The sequence below is a fragment of the Oryza brachyantha genome, chromosome 4 (assembly GCF_000231095.2).
Source record: "Oryza brachyantha chromosome 4, ObraRS2, whole genome shotgun sequence".
Taxonomy (NCBI): domain Eukaryota; kingdom Viridiplantae; phylum Streptophyta; class Magnoliopsida; order Poales; family Poaceae; genus Oryza; species Oryza brachyantha.
The window spans coordinates 497,890-516,879 of record NC_023166.2 but is presented as its reverse complement, the minus strand read 5'-3'; the positions used below and the strand labels follow the sequence as shown (position 1 = coordinate 516,879).

Here is an 18,990-nt window from a genome sequence, read left to right as displayed (position 1 = left end):
TAGTTTATAGTTCATTTTATGATTTTGCAATCATATATTCTTAAAATTCGAGTATTGTTTGAGAAGCTTCTAACACCTAAATATTATATAGAAGCTACCGTGGTCAGATCCTCTTCTAAAGAGCTGAACTGTTTGGGTTGTAGCGTCAGCACATATCACCTCATCTTTTTTTCTTTATGCTCGTGCTTATAAGTCAAAATTTAAATTTTTAACCTTTAATTTAGAGTTGCTTTTGAGGGTTTTTACCGAAGTTTATTTTTAAGTCATGACACTTAGATCGCTAAGAATACGTGTGTAAAATTTATATTCACAAATTATTTTTTGTTTGTAAATATATCGTTTGACTTTTTTTTGAGGCAGAGCTTTGTGAAGCAAGCCATCAGAATATATTTTTTTTAATTCTATAATTTTTGGAATTTGGGGGGAATTAAAGTTTGTGCGGTCCACATATGGAATTGCCCAAACTTTGCTGTCTGTTTTTACATAATTGGTTCATGATATGTAGTAATCAAGATAACAAATGCATTTGAGTTTAGTTGAGAGTTTAGAGCAATGGAACAATTTTTTTCGAATATTAGGATTCATGTAATTGCGTTTGAGTTTAGCGAGCAACAAAAGGAAATGAAAGTGGTTTGTGAGATTTCTTTGGTACTCTTGGGGTGGTCCAGAGTCAAGATCGATGGCAAGGTCACGTCACCATCATTCCAACGTAATTAACATGCTTTGATGCACATGTGGTGCAACATCAATCAGTCGTTGTTAGATGCGATTAGCCATGATTTTGTTCCTGGTTTCTTCGACACATCACATACGCAAGTACGCAACGATCCATCCGTTCTTTTTTGTTGTAGTTGTAAGTTGAGCGAGTCTCTGCAAAACAACATGATATGTTCATGTCTGTCTTAATTTTTTTTAGTTTTTCTTTTCTAGTCTGTGCATCTCGGCTTGATGCAGAGGCCGGGTGTAATTTCACTCTTAATGAAATTCGTCCAATTATCTAAAGAAATCCATTAGTTCTTGAGAAAACCAAATCTCATTCTGAAAGCATAAAATTAGCATTGCAGACAGAAGCACGGGAAACAAGCCCAGATCTTAAAACCATTATAATATACATACGATTTCCAGGTGAGTGCAGTTCTACAGACCCTATTACGCTAACAGGGGCTAATTAAAAGCTACTAGGTGGGACAATGTAAGCTACGCAAAGTACTCCTGAGCCTGTAACATACTAACATGGGATGTTGCACATGGTGGTGGGTTAGATTAGAACAACTACAAAAGCCAGCCCTACAGCCTTATCTATGTTTCTTGGAAGGTGAACATCACATTAAAGGTCATTAGCACATGAGAAGTAGGCCTCAAGATCGCCTCAGTTGCTGATGCAGACTATACCCTAATTGTAATCTGCTCCCAGGTTGGTTTGGTCTGGGTGGCAGTGCTGCCATCCGAGAAGCGATTATAGCACTCCTCTCCATCAGAAGCTTCTTCCGGGTATTTTCGGTGTGCTCCCTCATTCGTAAGAACAAGTTCTGTACTTCAGTGAAAAAGGACATTTTTGCTTGCATCTTGTGGAACTGCAGGAAATATGATCTTGATTAGACGAGGAAAAAGAATAAAGGCAATGCATATTGTATGGTCATACACACATATAACTGAAGGTGCATGTTGAATTACATGTAACAATAACGTTGTTGTTGGTTATGAATCACCTGCTTATCAATCACAAGTGCAGCTAATCGCTGGATTTGATATTCCTCCTGCTTTGCAAGGAGCTCAGCCTTCACAGCAGCTGCTGAAATAGCAGTAGCTGCTGCCCGCTGTAGTCTTTGTATGGAAACATCATCGACAACAATGTCCTTAATACTGTTAGGATCTGCAAAGTGACAAATATGGACCAATACTTATTTCCGTGTCACATAGCAAAAAAGCATACTATACATCCAGAAATAATAAAGAAGCAGAGGCCCAGAGGTATTTCTCACATGTTAATTCCTTTTATATTCAAAACATTGTAAAATTGCAAAAAATCTAATAAGTATACTACACCAAAATCAGGAACAAAAAGATTCAGGTGTTCTAATACTATTTGTATAATATTATGAAGTTAATGTTATTTGTAACCTCCACCTTACATGATCCAAAACCCTCAAAATAGCACATCACGGCAACTAATACTAGATTGCTTTAAATACAAAGTTGTATGTCTTGGAGTCTCAATTTGGTATCTTGTCATTTCAATTCCAAAATTCGAAATCAATAATTGGCAAGTTGTACACCAAGATGAATGACCAGATTATTCACTATTTATCTCATTAAGACGGGAATTTCCTCAGGGTGCCCAATTAGTATATGCATATGTAGATAGATTTGTAGCCATGTCTGCCATCCAAGGCTGATCCCAAAACAATGAAGACAAGCTAAACAAGTTACCTTCAAAGTTCCCATTTTCTGAACTTGTTCGGATGGACTCATGTAGCTGTAGAGTAGATAAGTCAGTGACTCCATGCTCGATCTTGTTCAATTCTGTCTTTCCTTGTAATGGTGGATCCTCATAAATTGGTTTACCCCCGTCTACATGTCCTGGATCACTCGTGTCCTTTGTGCTTCCTGCACTGGTCTCTTGGGAAGATATGGAACAAGATTCATTTGTATTATTCAGACTGACAGGAAGCAAAGTGCGACTGTGTCCTCTTATATTATCAGATGCACTCTTTGCCACCTGCCTAATTGGATTGTCACAATCGTTAGCACTACTGGGTTTAGGCTCCCCTTGGGGACATTCATCCTTAGATTCCTTTATGGTAGATATGCCCCTGGTGTTTTTTGATGAAGTGGATGTAGTATTTTGCTCTTCCACAGATAAAGCAGACCCTTCTTTTAAATTGTTGTCCTTGTCAGCACCATTTGGATTTGAAGTAGCATCCTTGTCTTTTTGTTGCTCACCATCTGTGTCTGCAGGGCTACAAGTTCCAATTCTAATCAGTGAGATTCATGATTTCAACTCTATTCTAAGCAAGATTCATGGTATGATCAACATTACCTTATACTGACTGGCAGATCTTTGTGGTCATTTGGTGGATCTTGAAGAATAAAGCAATGCCTTGTTGCCAGTTGAAGAGCAGGAGACATATGAGATATAGCTTTCAGCGAACTACAGCACAATGTAGTAGCATCATCATAATCCACAAGGCCAGATAGAAATGCTGCCTACACTTGTTTTTAAAAAGAAAACATCAAAGGGCATTCCTTCTTTAAACTTTGAAATGAAAATTGATAAAAATCTAGACAAATGTACTTACCAGTCCCATGACAGGATTTCCTGCTTCAGTAAATGAAACCAAGTCCTCTTTCTTTGGAATGTGACCAACAGCTTCAAAAGCAGATTTCAGGACATTATTAACAATGTTTGATGTATTTTCTACAGAAGTTTCCTTCTTTATAGGTTCAGTATCTGAAGATCTATTTGATCCACCAGTGTTGCTACATGCATCCACATTGATATCACCTGAATTCTTGGTATCATTATTTGCAACAACATTATCGTCTAGGTTTCCTTCTGTTTCTGTCAAATTAAATTTTGTTTCTGCAGAAGTTTTTCCATAATTAGTTTTAATTCCTGCTTTGTCTTCGGCTACCACCATTTCCTCAGTTACAGAAGTACCATGTTCCGCTGAGACATGTACTGCAGTTTCCTGAGATGTTTCACTAACATCTCCATCATACAAAAACGAGTCCATAATTGGCATTTGAAGGAAGTGTAGCATGCACTGTGCTTTGGTTTTTGTAGCAACATGCTCAGCAATGTCACTCCATTTTGCTTGGAAAATTTCTAAAGCTTCCAAAAGAAGCAAGGTCTCCTGGTCAGTCCAGCTAGTGCTACCATAACCTGGAATTTCTGCAGATTCCATAAGGATGAAATCAGTTTGTGACATGCCTACATCCAACTTTCCTTCGTTATAGCAGTCACAACATAAGTCAAAGTCTGCCTGGAAAAGGTTTAAGATAAAACAATTAGCATTCAACTAAATAAATTTACCATTGGACCCTAGAACTATGCTCCAATATTTTTGTTAGAAAACGAGGGAAAAAATAACCATAAATGTATCATCAGCAGTGCAGCACTACACCTACAACGGTAGAAGTGCTGCTTCTATAGGGGCCCTAATGGGCTGCATAACGCAGTAGCAGTAATATAGCATGAGAATTTGGTAACTGTGTATCAATTGGACAGAATAATTTTTTGTTCAGATCAATCCAAGCAGCAACTCCCCAGAAACCGCTGCATAAATATGGACATGGTACTGGATTGAATTGTACATAAGTATCTATTCGCAACACCCACACAAATATGTTGCAATTAAACCCATCCCATCAAGCCCCTCTAGTCTTTGATGCTACCTATGGTTCTTCCAGGCCTGAAATAGCAACCCAGAGTCCCAGAGCAGAACCAACAAAGAGAGCTAAAAATAGCATCTGCACTTGCCCTGTGTAGAGTACTAGAGTACAAATGAGAGAAGGCAAGAAGGGAGGCAGAGCTGCCACCTAGCACTCCTTTAGGCTATTGCATCCATATTGAGTTATCAACCTTACCATTATACGACATACACAAGAAACAAGGTGGGTCAGGCCAAGGGGTGTGAATCAAATGGCTTTGCAGTTGAGGGATGTTTCCTAGAATCAGGTAGTCGACTAACAGTTGACTTGAGTGCTGTGAAAACTGGAGTTCTTCTTTTTCTTGTACAAAGTACAATGTTCCAATTTATTATTTAGCCACAAAACATAAGATAGCATGATAGTACCTTTGTAATCTTATTCATGCAAGACAAAAGTAATATCATTTAACAAGATGATAAGGGGCTACACAAGCTGACAGAAGTTATTCAGCAGCCACGCTATAGATCTATTATATAAAAGACTCAACTCTGCTAAATCGACCAGATAGGTTGCTATAAAAGAAACATCCATGGTAAAAATGATACAGAGTATAATGCAGTGAGGTGATTATTTTGTTGGAGCGATGAAATAGAATGAACTAACCTGAGTTCTGCAATGGTGGCGCTTCCTTGAGCAATCAACTGAACAAGAGTTGCAGTGATACTCAACAGAAGACTCGGCTTGGGTAATAAAATCTTCAGTTAACGTAGGCTCAGAAAGCAAGCTAGGGGAATGAGTTGGAGCTGCCACCTCTGCTTGGTTCGGAGAAGTAATGAGATACGACTGAACTGTTTCAAACTGAAATAACTTGTCCACTAGAGAAATTTTCTCCTCTGTATCAACATTTGTTTTGGTATCAACCAGTGCACTCACCTCCTGTGCAGCTGGTGGAAAAGGGTGGAAGTTGATCAAACCCCAGTGCGACAAGAACTCGAAGACTTCCAACCGAGCATCCATCTCCCCATCAGACAACTCAGACAAATCTTTGAACTCCAAATGCATTTGAGGATTAGCATGAAATTTCTTCATAATAAAATTTCTAATTTCCAAATATATGTCAGGTGTCCTCTGTAATGATATCCCATCAAAAAACAAAGGCAATGCTTGCTTTTCAATTTGGTGGATGTCCTTCCATGAAAACCATCCTAGAGGGAGCGACAAACAAAATAGAGACAATTAATACATTTTGAGTGTCAAATTGAAGGATACACAAACCACAAAAATAAACAGAAATATAGACAACATATAATGAAGAATAATCAAATTACAAAATAATTAATCGCAATTGAAAACAACTCAAAAATCAAAAGTATGAATTAGTTACTGCAGTCAATAAGATGGATCAATTGTAATGCTTTACAGCTGAATATTTCTCCTTTCTAAGTCAGACCATAGCAATTCCCATGAAATAAATATGGCATTGTTAAACCAACTCTACAGTGTTATACAGCTGGTATCAATATATATGTACTGAATCTATTGATGACTGATCCGTACCACACACTCACAGGAAAGATGCAGTGATGTTTTCACCTTCTAGTCTTTGTCCAAAGCCACCGGTCCTGGTTTCTTGGGATCCAACTGGTGACATGGTCTGCCTTTTTACACTAAGTTATGAATGCATGGTACTATGGTAGTCAATTTGCGTTTTGCGATTTTGTCTTAACTAATGAGTTCATGGTCAAAGTCAAAACACCCTACATTTAGTGACAGCATGAAAAGGCACTGTTATGAAAGCATCCTTACACATCAAATGGAACAAAAGATAAATCTTTTCAGTGAATGGAAATTTCCAAAGATTAACTTTTAGAAGATCTTTTGGTCCTGAAGAGGTGGATTGTTGGCAGAATTTGAAAGAAGAGGCATACTCAATACAGGGTGAGGGGGACACTGATATTTTGACATGGGAGTTGGAAAAATCTAAAAACTTCTCTATCAAGTCCATGTATAGAAATCTAACTTTTAGAGGTGCGGTACCTGCTAGAAAGAAAGATAACTGGAGTGCCCCTTGTCCTTTAAAAAATAAACACTTTCTCTGGCTGGCTGACAAAGATAGGTTCAATCTGCTGCTCAGTTAAAAAAGAGAGGTTTGGTCGGTTCTGAGTTATGCCTTCTTTGTAATCAACCAGAGAATTCCCAACATATTTATTTTTCCAGCCCTATGGCAGTGTTTGTTTGGTGTGTTTGCAGAGACGCTCTTGGTTGGAGGGAAACACCTAATAGTTTTGAACATTTTACCCATTAGTTGTAGGAAGAGGTGGAAAAAAAAGATTATAGAATTAGAATTTCTCTTTTAGCTGCTGTGAGCTGATCTTTGTTTAATGTGAGAAATGGACATGAATTTTTTAGAAAGAAACTGATTTCTGGACCTATAATCATCATCTTCCGTATTGTCTCTTCTTAGGCAATGGAAGATCTACTGAAGACAAGGGAGGACGACATGATGGACCAGATGCTTCAGGAGCTCCAAGAAGGAGTGCTGGCTGTAAGACAGTCAAATAATAGAGTTGGGGTGGGTTAGCTTTTTGTAGAGGTGTTTGTAAGGATCAAGTTCCGTTTGCAGAGCTGGATTGTGGCCTTTTGGTGTGCTGTTTTGTTTAATACCTGGTAGTCTGTGTTTGCAACATTTTTCTTCCCTCCCTACCAGAAACTTGATGCAGCTGTTGATAGGAGGTACTGCTTGTTGTTGCTGGAAGGTCTTCTGTTGGGGTTTGGCAATTACCCAGGTAACTCAGAGTGAGTAGTGTGAGTGTTTTGGCAAAATACTACCTGGTGCTTCAATGTAAGCTGGCATCCCCAGAAATAATCTGTTTTCCTATGCTTTCAGTAAAAGCAGGGCTCCTCCCTGGAGCCTTTTCTCAAAAAAAAAAAAAAAAAAATCTTCATATAATATCCACTCTCATGTTCCCAAGTTTTCAGCCACATCTTATGAAATGGTGCTAATTTGGCTACAGCACCTAGAGGTTAATAATTAATATTTATTTATTTGGTGAAGCACAGAAGAGGTTTAGAACAGTGTTATATACACAAAACAATAATCCCACTGGTCGACTAAACAAAACCTAACTTGCAGTCGTGCAGAAGAAAACATGTTGTAGTTAAGCAATCAAACGGATGGTTTACCTAATCCACTCATGATTTGTTCCTTAATGCGTTTGTACAGGTAGAATCAGGCACATCAATTTAACTTAGCACCAAAGTGTCCAGATAAAACAAGACAGTAACAGCACAGCAAGTCTTTGTTTAACAAGAATGAAGTCATTTTAAGAACAAAAGCCCTAGGCTTTTTTCTTAGTACAACTTGTAATAACGTATTAAACACCCTTAAATTGTAAGTAAAGTTCATTGTGGAATCTGCAGTCGGGGGCTTACCGGCGAAGGTGGGGACGACGTGGACGCCGGCTCCGCGCGACAGGACGGCCTCGACTTCCTCCTTCACTGGACGCAGCTTTGGCGCCTCTCTCTGAACGCGCGGCGGCGGCGGCGGTGGCGGTGGCTCGCGCTCCCCGTCGGCAAGCTGGGAGGCATCCTCCGGCGCGGGGTTGAGCGGCGACTGGCGGGTGTGCGGGGGCGGACTCTCCCGGGCCTGGCGCTTGGGCGGCGGGGATGGCTTGGCGGCCTTGGCCTTGCGCTTGGGCTTGCGGCGGTAGGTCGTCGGGGTGGCGGAGGCCGACGGCGGCGAGGGTGAGGGTTTGGGTTTGGCCGCCATCGTTGCTTGCTCTCTCGTCTTCTCTTCCGGCATTTATGTCACTCAGTCTCACTTTCTCACTGAGTTGAGTGTTGACCAGGGTCAACACGTTCGTCTCACTTACAGGTGGGACCACTGGGACTGTGACCTACCCAAGTGTATATATCCTTACGAGTCCTCAACTGTTTTTTATTTAATGTTAAACTTTTGAACTATCATTCGTCTTATTTAAATATTTTATATAAATATATGAAATTATATATTATTTTTAAAGTTTTAATAATTAATTAAACATAAAAATATTTAATAATTATATAAATTCTTGGAATTATACAAATGGTTAAATATAGAAAAAAAACGTCAAATAAAAAATAGAGGGAGTACGCAGTATGGAATATTACTACAAGCTTCTAACACACCTTAAACATTAAAGTGAATCATTAGTCTCATTAAATTTATATTGACAGTGAACTCTAGTGTGTGATAAACTGATGATGTTCGTGGACATGGTGATAGGTAATCTTATGCAATTGGGGCACAATCGACTCCCATGTTTTTTTTGGTTCTCCTAAACTTTTCTTTTCTTAAAGAGAATTTTAGAGAACCCTGTATTTGTATTATAACACCCTCATATTTTTATTTATAATTATTCTTATAAGCCAAAATTTAAATTTTTAATCTTAAATTTAGAATTGATGTTAGGGTTTTTTATCGTACTTTATTTTCCAGTCTTGGCTTTTAGATTGCTAATAACATATATATATATATAAATTATTTTATAAGTTATTTCGTATTTGTAAATATGTCACTTGATCTTTTTCATGAAAAGCACCAAAAGATGACCCTTAGGTTATGAAAAAAGAAGTGTATTATAATTTATGCCACATAATCATATGTTTTATGGTTACAGGGTTTTATAGAACCCCATAGTATTCAAATTTTATTTTTTGTATATTTTAGTATATCAAAACAATATTATTTGAAATACATAAAAGTTAAACCAACATAAGTATTACAAAATCAACAAGTAAAAATTTCATGCACGTTATCATATGAAAAGTTAAAATATATACTTATATTTATAGGATGGAGTTTTATAAAATCTTCGAACCATATTATCCGGGGTTACATGGCATATATCATAGTTAATTTTAACTTTGACTATAAAACATGGGTTCCTAAATTTACTTTCTTTTTAAGTTGTAAAGTAATAAATTGTGCAAATCCATAGTTAGCACGAGAGCGGACATCAATTTCGTTAGGAATAGCGGATGTTGACATGGTCAACATCATCTCAAAATAAAACCCAATCTTAATTTTGAGGCCTTTTCTTAAATACGGCTCTAACAGTTCCTATTGAGGCGTGGAAAAATTATTTTTATTTTCAAATATGCCGGTTGTTTAGTTTTTTCATCACCCCAAACAACAAGAAGCATATTCTCAAAAAAAAAAAAATACAAGAAGCAGTGCAGTTGATTGTAGTAATGGAGTAATGCATTAACTTTGCCGCTTTGCTCTGCCACTGTGTCTTGTGTTGTGTACTCTGCTTTAGTGCAAGTGTAATGCACTAATGCCTTGAATCAACTTCTCAACTACTAGTGTTATTTATCTATCAATTAATTTTATTGCTAGCTGGCCAAAGAAGTACTTGCACCCTTATCTTTTGCCTTTTACTTATATTTATAAGCGAAAATTTAAATTTTAACCTTAAATTTAGATTTGATTTTGAGTTCTGTTATTGTAGTTTATTTTTCAGGTTTGGCTTTTAATTGCCATGAATATGTATATAAAAGCTTTTTTGCAGTTTTTTATTTGTAAATATATCATTTTTCCTTTTTTGGGGAAACCCAAAAGATGACCGGGGTCAGTTAGATTTAGGGGGTGCTTAGTTGGTGAAATGAAATTTTTTACGTGTCACATCAGACGTTTGACCGGATGTCGGAAGATGTTTTCGGATAAGAATGAAAAAACGAATTTTACGGCTGGCATGTAAACCGCGCGACGAATCTTTTGAGCCTAATTAACCCGTCATTAGCGCATGGAGGTTACTGTAGCATTTATGGCTAATCATGTACTAATTAGGCTCAAAAGATTTGTCTCACGATTTTTCACAGCAATTAGTTTTTCGATTTATTTATATTTAATACTCTATTTAGATATCTAAAGATTTGATGTGATGTTTTTGGAATTAAACGGGGCCTTAGCTATGCTCTCAAAGACTCTGACTGGAGTGTTGACCATGGTCAACATATCCGTCTCATTTAAAGGCGGGATCTATCTAGGGATGATTGTTTGTTTTTTTTAAAAAAATCAAATGATATATTTGCAAATATATATATATATATGTTCTTAACGATCTAAAAATTAAGGCTTAAAAATAAGATACGATAAGAAAATGTTAAAATCAAGAATGTGCAAGTTGTTCTACTGCTAAAGGTTTTTTCTTCTTTTGAGAGCTGAACTCAACTACCACGGCTAGTCTCGCTAATAATACTCGTTGTTTTGGACTAAGTCAAACTTTTAAAAGTTTAATAATGGATAAATTTTAAAATACTTTAAAAAAGTAATTTAATAAAATCTTGAAAGATAATATTGTTTTTAAAGACTATTTGCTTATCTAAAATGATAAGTATTATGGAATAGAGTAGCTCGTAAAACATACCTAAAAACCGAATATTTAGTCTTACTAAATTTTATATTGAGAATGTGCACAACTTTTGTGCTTCTCCTACAGTGTAAACTTTTCTTTACCATTTTTAAGTTGTAAACTGATCACAAAGCTTGACAGTTTGTAGACACAACAAAATTACAAGAAGCAGTGTCGTTGATTGAAGTAGTGGAGTAATGCATAACACAAAGCGCAAAGGTAACTTGGCAGCTCTGCTTCTACTACTGTTGTGTACTCTGCTTTGTGTGAGTGTAATGGCTTGGATCATCTTCTCAACTACTAGTACTTATTTATCCACCAATTAACTGGCAATGGTCAATCTGTGCACATGTATGAAGCTGACTAATTAAAATATTAAATCGATCCTAATGATTCTCTGAATCTGCAAGCTACCAATTCCTTCAAACATACTCTTTGTCTATCACCACTTTTCAGAAAAACAAAACTAGAAGAATCCAATAATGTCAATCATGATATGATGCTGTGAATATTCAGATATTTATAAACTATGAGAAAATTAACACCATGCATCTCTGATTTTCACGTGACAAAGAAACCAAAAGCATGTACATTTCCTGCAAAATTAAAAACCGAAATTAACTAAGCACAAAAGAAGGAGGAGGAGAGATTAATTTAGCTGAGTAATCAGGGCAGGTAGTGCGTGAGCGCGTAGGCGACGGTGGCGCCGTAGAAGACGAGGCCGGCGACGACGAGGGCGGCGAGGGCGAAGGTGGTGCCGACGGCGAGCGGGATGTTGCAGGAGACGAGGCCGAACTTGAGCTGGATGGCGTCCACCATGGAGAGCAGCAGGAAGAAGGTGCCCATGATGGAGCAGCCGGCCGCCAGCAGCATCATCGGCCGCGCGAAGCGGAGCACGGTGCGGCGGCGCTCCCGGGGCGCGGCGGCGCGCCACGCGGGCATCTCCTCGCAGTCGTCGGACAGCGGGGGCTTCTGGTCGCCCTCGCCGTAGAAGTCGTCGGTGGCGAGGAGAGTGACGGCCAGCTTCATGCCCTGCGCGACCAGGCTGGAGAGCAGGTAGAAGCCGAAGGAGAGGATCTCGAAGAGGAAGAAGTTGCGGGCGATGTCGTCGCCGGCGACGCAGGCGGGCGGGATGGAGGACGACGGCGTGATGGTGCCGGTGATGCCGATGAACACCGCCACCGTGAAGAAGGTGTTGGCCGACACGATGCCCTCCAGCGCCTTCACGTGCACCTCCGGGTTCCGCCGCCGCACCGTCGGCATTGCTCCGGCTAATTGATTGCGCGCGAGGAAGAAGACGAGAGGACGACGTGGTAGCTAGCTTCAGTGAAGTGAGCCACTGACCCACAGTGTACGAAGAAGCAAGCACGCACGCACGCTACACTTGTTAATGATGGATATGAGGGAGCTTGCTCACCTACCTAGCCACATTTGCATTAAACCTTTTTTGAGGGCATGTTTGGGAGCTCGTGGCACCAGCAGATTCCTGAACAGTTTGGATTTTCATATCGATTTCGAGAATAGTATTAGTAAAATTCAGAAAAATAACCTAGAAAATATAAACTTAAAAACAATTTAACTTTTCTATATGAGATTTGCTCCGGTCTAAAAAAAATACGTGGAGGTACGGTATCAAATCGTTTTTTGGCGGATTGGATCTAACAATGGTATCCAATGATGAGAAAACTGTGAGGTTTGATATATTTTTTGTTAGATCGGAGCAAATCTCTTTTTATATTATGAGAAGTTGATTTCTGTCCTGCATCTGTTTGTTGAAATTTTAAGCTTTTGAATAGACCCTGAAGTTGCTTTCTTCTGCCCCCGGTCTTTATAGTTATTTTTATCGTATCAAAATCTAAGTGGCATAGTATCAAAAAAAGTCTAGACGGTACCAAGATTTGGGTAGGGAGAAGAGAAAAAAAAAAGTTTCACACAAGCGTGTTTTTAATACTAATATTCAAGTTAAACACAACTTACAATCTAATTACACTCATGTACGTACTATAATCATATTTGAGGTTTCAACCCAAAATATTTCAGGTGCTGCACTATATATGTACCACATATGCAGAGCGAAGGATACTTAATGGGAGCAAACATCTAGCCATAACTTGGAGTTTGGCAAACCTGATGGGAGCAAACAATTCCCCTGCTGTGGAAAGTAATGGTATTAGTTTTTTTACCATTCTTGAAAAAGTATCTCAAGATACCACTTTTTTAATGTAAAAGATATGGTACCTTGAAGTACATTGTACCTTGATATATCAAAAATTTATATTAAAATTTTTAGTATCTTAAAGATGTTTTTCAAGAATGATAAAGAAACCCTAATTATATATATAGCTGTGCACGCAATTTGCACAACCACTACTCATATATATTGTATATTTGTATTGATAGCTGCATCCCAACAACCGGTGGTTGCTTCTGTTTTTTTCTTTTCTTTTTGCCTGGTTTTGGATAGCAGCAGCATGAAAGCCGTAGAAGATGCATGTCCATGGACGATTGTCGCATTACGAGCTAGGCACATCTTATATGATTGCTACCAATTATATAAGACACTTGATTAAAGTTATGTGTTCTTGGTAAGAAGAGAACATCACATTGGAAAATCAAGTCGGCTTTTATCACATTGCTTGATCCAACATCCGTTCATAGGAGAACACGAGATGGGCCAGTATCGATCGATCAGGCCCATGATACACCCAATTACCCAGGGACTGCACACTGGGCCTAATCATGGTTCAACACTATCAAAACAAGATTTTTTTGGATTTTTAATTTTATTTATTAAATAATTCACAAATTTGAATTTTCATTTTGCAAAAATCACAGATCTAGCATCCTGCCATATGTCCTCTAGGAGGACGAAAAACCTACGTGGCACACGGCGCGACACGTGATGACGACGCTCGATGATTTTTTGCATTTTACCCCTTTTCGCCCCCTATAGAGGGCGGCAAGGTGTTTTATGTAAAATTACCGATTGACCTGTGGTTTTATACATATATTTATAACGTATGTAATTATTTAATCATGAGCACTATCTTAGCTCAGTGGTCACCACCATTTTCACGAGTATCCAACCTCTGATCTCTTAATAGAAGAGGAGAACAGTAACCACTGAGCTAAGCTAGTAGTTGTGATTAAACAATTACATACGTTATACATATATGTATCAAACTATGGTTTAATCGAAAAGTTCTTGGGCACGAGCAACATTTTTGCATTTTTGCATAAAACCCCTTGCCGCCCTCTGTAAGGACGGAAGCGGCAAAACGCAAAAAATCATCGAGCGTCGTCATTGCGTTCACTGCCGTCCGCCACGCTGTGTGCCACGTAGGCTTTCTGCCCTCTTAGAGGGCAGCGGGAGGTTAGATCTGTGATTTTTCAAAATAAAAAATCAAATTTGTGAATTATTTAGTAAATAAAATTAAAAATCCAAAAAATTCATCAAAACAACCGTTAAGGCCCAATTGACTTTGTACTCGAGGCCCAGATCTGGTTCTATGAGCAAGTGCCAAATTATCCAGGGAGCAAGATATAGTGTACGACTAAGGGTGGTTTAGATGAGACTAAACTTTTTAGCCCTATGTCATATCGGATGTTTGGGCACTTATTATAAATATTAAATGTAGACTAATTATAAAACTAATTACAGAAATGATAGCAAATTCTTGTGGCAATTTTTTTAAGCCTAATTAATCCATAATTACCGCATGTTTACTGTATGGTTGTTGGACCATGTATATTTGCTACCAGATCTAAACACCTCTCTCAAGAAACAACTGTCGACTTTAAGAGTTGCTTAATTTCAATGGAAGTGCATGTTTGTTGAACATATTAGTTGACTTATTCACAATATTTGGTTGGCCAAATCAAAGTCATCGTAGGAACGAAGCTGGGTGGAAATTATACTGGTAAGTTGTTAACAATTAATTAGCATAAGAACACAATATACACTATATATATATATATATATATATATATATATATATATATATATATATTACTCCCTCTGCATTTTAAATTTTAATAGATAGTACCACTAATTTTTTAACACACGTTTGATCATTCATCTTGTTTAAAAAATACATGATTATCATTTATTTTGTTGTGATTGAATTTATTACTAAATATATTATATTATAATTTATATTTTATAAACTTGCATATTTTTTTAAATAAGATGAATGGTAAAATGAGGGTCAAGAAGTCAACGGTGTCTTAGGTAGAATACCAATGATAGAAGCCCATGTCTGACAGAGTCTAGTAATATACCTTGCCCTGTGCTAGAAACACGATTGTTTAGACACGTATTTGACCGTGTTGAATTAATTACTATATATACAGACGGCTTAATAGGAGCTAAGCAGCATTCGCATGTATTAGTACACCACTAGGAACTTACCGTACTAACGCTACGGTACTATGCACATCGTCTAGATTAATTTAAGTATATTAAGATATTAATTAAGAACTAAAATAAATATTATTTATAATCGAAAGAAACAATTGATATTACACATGATAATAATATGCATTAAGATATTTAAAAGTTAGAATTAAAGTAATAGCAGAAAAAGAACATAGAGAAAATATATCTTAAGCAACCAGAAAAAACACATGTTTTCACTGTTGTGTTTTTCGTTCACTATCATCTGAAGTTAGCACAAGGAAAGGAAGATGGCCACTGGGACCACGCAACACCTAGTGATATTAATTGTCAGCCATGATTTCCTGGTCCGATGCTGGTGAATGGTACTGTAACGGTTCCTCTGGCCAAGATCAAAAGAATTGGTCCATGCACCCAGAGCAGTCGCAGGGGTACGCTCGGCCGCTTACCCATCTTCACCGATTCAGGTGTGATTTTTAATGGGGAATACTCAAAACGCCCCATGAAAGGCATTACAAATTCATCAGCCGGGTTGCTCTACGCTGGCTTAGACTGGAGTCTGCGGGCGATCGATAAACAGCATGGCCTTTAACATACATAAGCGTCGATCCACAGGTGAACCAATCGACCATTAAAGGCCGGTGTGTCTTTAATCCTCTTACCTCGAGCTTCAGCAGAAGATGTATATACATACCACCTCTGGCCAGTGATGTGAATGGCGCCCTCGCTCGTCTTCTCCGCCAACAGTACTTTTAACGATGGCCAATTAACCGTAGAGATGGGTACTGTACAAATTCTTAATACTTCGGTTTCCGCCGTGGCCATCAAAACTATGATCTTACCGGACAAGATATCAGCAGCAGAAAACTACACCGTATGGATTGATTACCACCGTGCAGTGTGGTGTGATTACCAATATAGACAGCTGGGTTTGGCACCACCCTCTATTTACCCAGGTTCCCTGGTTTTCCACCCAACTAACACGTATGTTTTTTCTAAAAAAATTATATAGGAAAGTTATTTAAAAAATTATATGTTTAATATTTTTTTCTAATTAATTACTTAATTAATTAATTATGAAACTAGTAATATTTTTTAGGTCGGATAACTAGATCTCACGTTCTTCAAGGTATCAGCCGCATCAGCATAAAGGTCTTTGTCGACAAGACAGGAAGGACAAAACCTGACAGTCCCGTAGAATGCATGGACTTCGATATCAGGAAATACGACAGCCTGAACCTGGAAGGCTACTTCTTCTCCTCGATAGGGGAACTGTCACGCGCGTATCCATGAATTGAACACGACGTGGTTCGACGAGATCGTGTGTCGTGGCCAAGGTAACGACGAAATGAGTTTGGCGACCATACTGGCTTCAGTTTTGGGATAAATAGGTGGCAGTGCAGCCATTGGTGGCGTTGTGGTATGGTACCTCAAGTCCTCCTGGAAGAAGGAGCTGAATCAGCTGGCCAAGACCATGGAAAGCCTCCCAGGGGTGCCTGTGAAGATCACTTCACAGACATCAGCAAGGCCACCAACAACTTCCACCACACCATGATGCTGGGCACCGGCGCTTTTGGGGCCGTCTACAGATGCAAGCTTCACTGCTTGAAGGGGCAATCCATGGAGGTGGCAGTCAAGAAGTTTACACGCAGCGACACGCGCTGCTACGAAGACTTTCTAGCCGAGGTCAGCATCATCAATCGACTGCGCCACAAGAATATCGTCCCTCTCATCGGTAAGTTTGTCCTCCAATTTTTCCCACATTTTTTTTTCTCTCTCTCTCTCTATATATATATATATGAATCACCTTAGTTATCAGTTAGCTAGTTCTTTCATCGTTAAAAGTACCATCTACGTATATACTCTATCCGTCTATCCGTTTCATTCTGCGGTCAGTTTGATTTTGGTACATGTTAAACTTCTTCAAGTTTGAATAGCTTTATAATCTTTCTGTTTCATTATGTGGTCAGTTTGATTTTGGTACGACCTAAATTTCTCCAAGTTTGACTAGCTTTATTTGTGAACAAAATACATCAACATGTAGAATAACAAACGAAAACATTATCAGGGCATATTTCATGGTTGACTTAATGGTACGAGTTTTTCTTTAAGCATTGTCAAAATTAGAAGTATTTTACTTAGATTAGAACTAAAATGGCAAACAAAATATATATGAAACCAATTAAGTGGGTATTCGTAATATAGCTTGTTAACATATATTGGCCCAACCAGGAGTAAGCCTTGATATACCCTAAAAGTGAGGGACTTGTCACATTTTTAGCTTGGTACAACTACTCATTTATTTTTTAATATAGGACTATTCCAACAACATATGCTACGAAATTTCAGGATGGTCATATAGAAAAGGAGAGCCCCTACTTATCTACGAGTACATGACGAACGGTAGCTTGGACAGGCATATATTCCGTAGAGCAAGTACTACAAGTGTCCTGCAGCAGAAGCAACGTACCGGTACCGCGATGGAACAATGGGGCACCCGCTACAACATCGTCAGCGACATCGTCACCGGCCTGCACTACGTCCATCACGAGTACGAGCCCATGGTGCTCCACCGCGACGTCAAGGCCAGCAACATCCTCCTCGACTCCTCCTTCCATGCCCGCCTCGGCGACTTTGGCCTTGCCTGCACCGTCGCCGGCAATCGGAACTCCTTCTCAGGCGATGTTGCGGGAACATTCGGCTACATTGCCTCCGACTACGCCATGAACTGCAAAGCTACAAAGCAGACTGACATCTACGCGTTTGGGGTTCTGGTTCTCGAGATTGTCACCGGTCGCAAGGCGATGCTGAATGATGCACAATTTGTCCATATCACCGACTGGGTATGGCATCTGCACCATAGGGGTAGGCTTCTTGAAGCCGTCGACAGCGTGCTTGGCAGTGCCATCCATGGTGGTGAGTTCGAGATGGAAGAAGAACCAAGACGGTTGCTTCTCCTGGGCTTGGCTTGCAGCAACCCCAACCCGTCGGACCGGCCAACGATGGTGGAGGCCGTGCAGGTCATCGCGAAATCGGCACCGCCACCGGAAGTCCCACTTGAGAAGCCGACGGTCGTGCGCTTATCTCCTCTGCCTCCACTAGAAGGATCATCTTCGTTGGAATCCACTGATTAATACGGCCTATCCGGTGCATTAAAAAGGTTTTCTTTTACTTTGTTAATTAATGGATTAGCCGTATCTTTGTAATTTTTCTTAGCAATAAATTTCATAATAAAAAGGATGGTATTATTCCTTTAAATTTCTACTGCAACTACTATTGTTGGCAGTACAAGTCGTTCGATAAAAATAGATCAATAATGTGCATTAAATTCTACTAACAGTAAAATGCACCGGAGACGGAAGTCGTTCGATAAAAATAGATCAATAATGTGCATTAAATTCTACTAACAGTAAAATGCACCGGAGACGGACCTAGTAAATATACATCCACTAGGTTTCATATTATATAAGACTTTCTAATTTTACCTAGATTCATATGTGTGATAATGAATATAGACACATATAATCTGATACATGGACGAATCTAGACAAATCCAAAAAGTCTTATAATATAAAAGAGAGGGAGTACTAGTCTATGCAGACAGATCAAGAGTTCGATGGTATATTATAAGTGTTTGTTATGTCAGTCATCAGCTTGTACGTCTACTATGTATATGTATCCTGTTATTAATTACTTCAGATTCATGTGTCCCGCTACGCTCTCCGCCGGTAGTAGAAATAAGTCTAAGCTTATCGAATGATTCATATGTATTTATACGACCAACTCACTTGATAGTAGTAGAAACATAGAGGGACATAATTATCA

General features: G+C 38.8%; 2 protein-coding genes and 1 pseudogene across 3 annotated transcripts; 1 reads left to right on the top strand and 2 right to left on the bottom strand.

The window, feature by feature from the left end:
* Positions 1 to 1,036: 1,036 nt before the first annotated feature.
* LOC102714089 (SWI/SNF complex subunit SWI3D-like) lies at positions 1,037 to 8,355 on the bottom strand. Of its 2 annotated transcripts, none has more exons than XM_006652020.3 (7): positions 7,807 to 8,355; positions 5,038 to 5,579; positions 3,300 to 3,986; positions 3,041 to 3,207; positions 2,431 to 2,960; positions 1,710 to 1,873; positions 1,037 to 1,574 (listed from the first exon to the last, which is right to left on the bottom strand). In XM_006652020.3, the coding sequence occupies exons 1-7, from the start codon at positions 8,174 to 8,176 to the stop codon at positions 1,359 to 1,361; spliced, it is 2,676 nt and encodes an 891-aa protein (XP_006652083.2). In that variant the 5' UTR covers positions 8,177 to 8,355; the 3' UTR covers positions 1,037 to 1,358. The 2 variants fall into 2 exon arrangements, with proteins under 2 accessions (XP_006652083.2, XP_040379239.1); XM_040523305.1 differs by having other exon boundaries at positions 1,411 to 1,574; positions 1,675 to 1,873.
* Positions 8,356 to 10,837: 2,482 nt separating this feature from the next.
* On the bottom strand, positions 10,838 to 12,173 carry LOC102714366. Its single transcript, XM_040523476.1, has one exon. The coding sequence runs from the start codon at positions 12,030 to 12,032 to the stop codon at positions 11,436 to 11,438; it is 597 nt and encodes a 198-aa protein (XP_040379410.1). The 5' UTR covers positions 12,033 to 12,173; the 3' UTR covers positions 10,838 to 11,435.
* A 4,195-nt stretch (positions 12,174 to 16,368) lies between these two features.
* On the top strand, positions 16,369 to 18,299 carry LOC102718170 (annotated as a pseudogene).
* Positions 18,300 to 18,990: the final 691 nt, after the last annotated feature.

What these genes read in the sequence shown, in the direction of transcription:
- LOC102714366 (XM_040523476.1), bottom strand. Translation starts at nt 12,032, where the DNA reads ATGCCGACGGTGCGGCGGCGGAACCCGGAGGTGCACGTGAAGGCGCTG.
- LOC102714089 (XM_006652020.3), bottom strand. Translation starts at nt 8,176, where the DNA reads ATGCCGGAAGAGAAGACGAGAGAGCAAGCAACGATGGCGGCCAAACCC. An exon ending in GAAATCCTGTCATGGGACTG is followed by an intron (nt 3,208 to 3,299) that starts GTAAGTACATTT and finishes AAACAAGTGTAG; the next exon opens with GCAGCATTTCTATCTGGCCT. An exon ending in AGAAAATGGGAACTTTGAAG is followed by an intron (nt 1,874 to 2,430) that starts GTAACTTGTTTA and finishes GTCACTTTGCAG; the next exon opens with ATCCTAACAGTATTAAGGAC.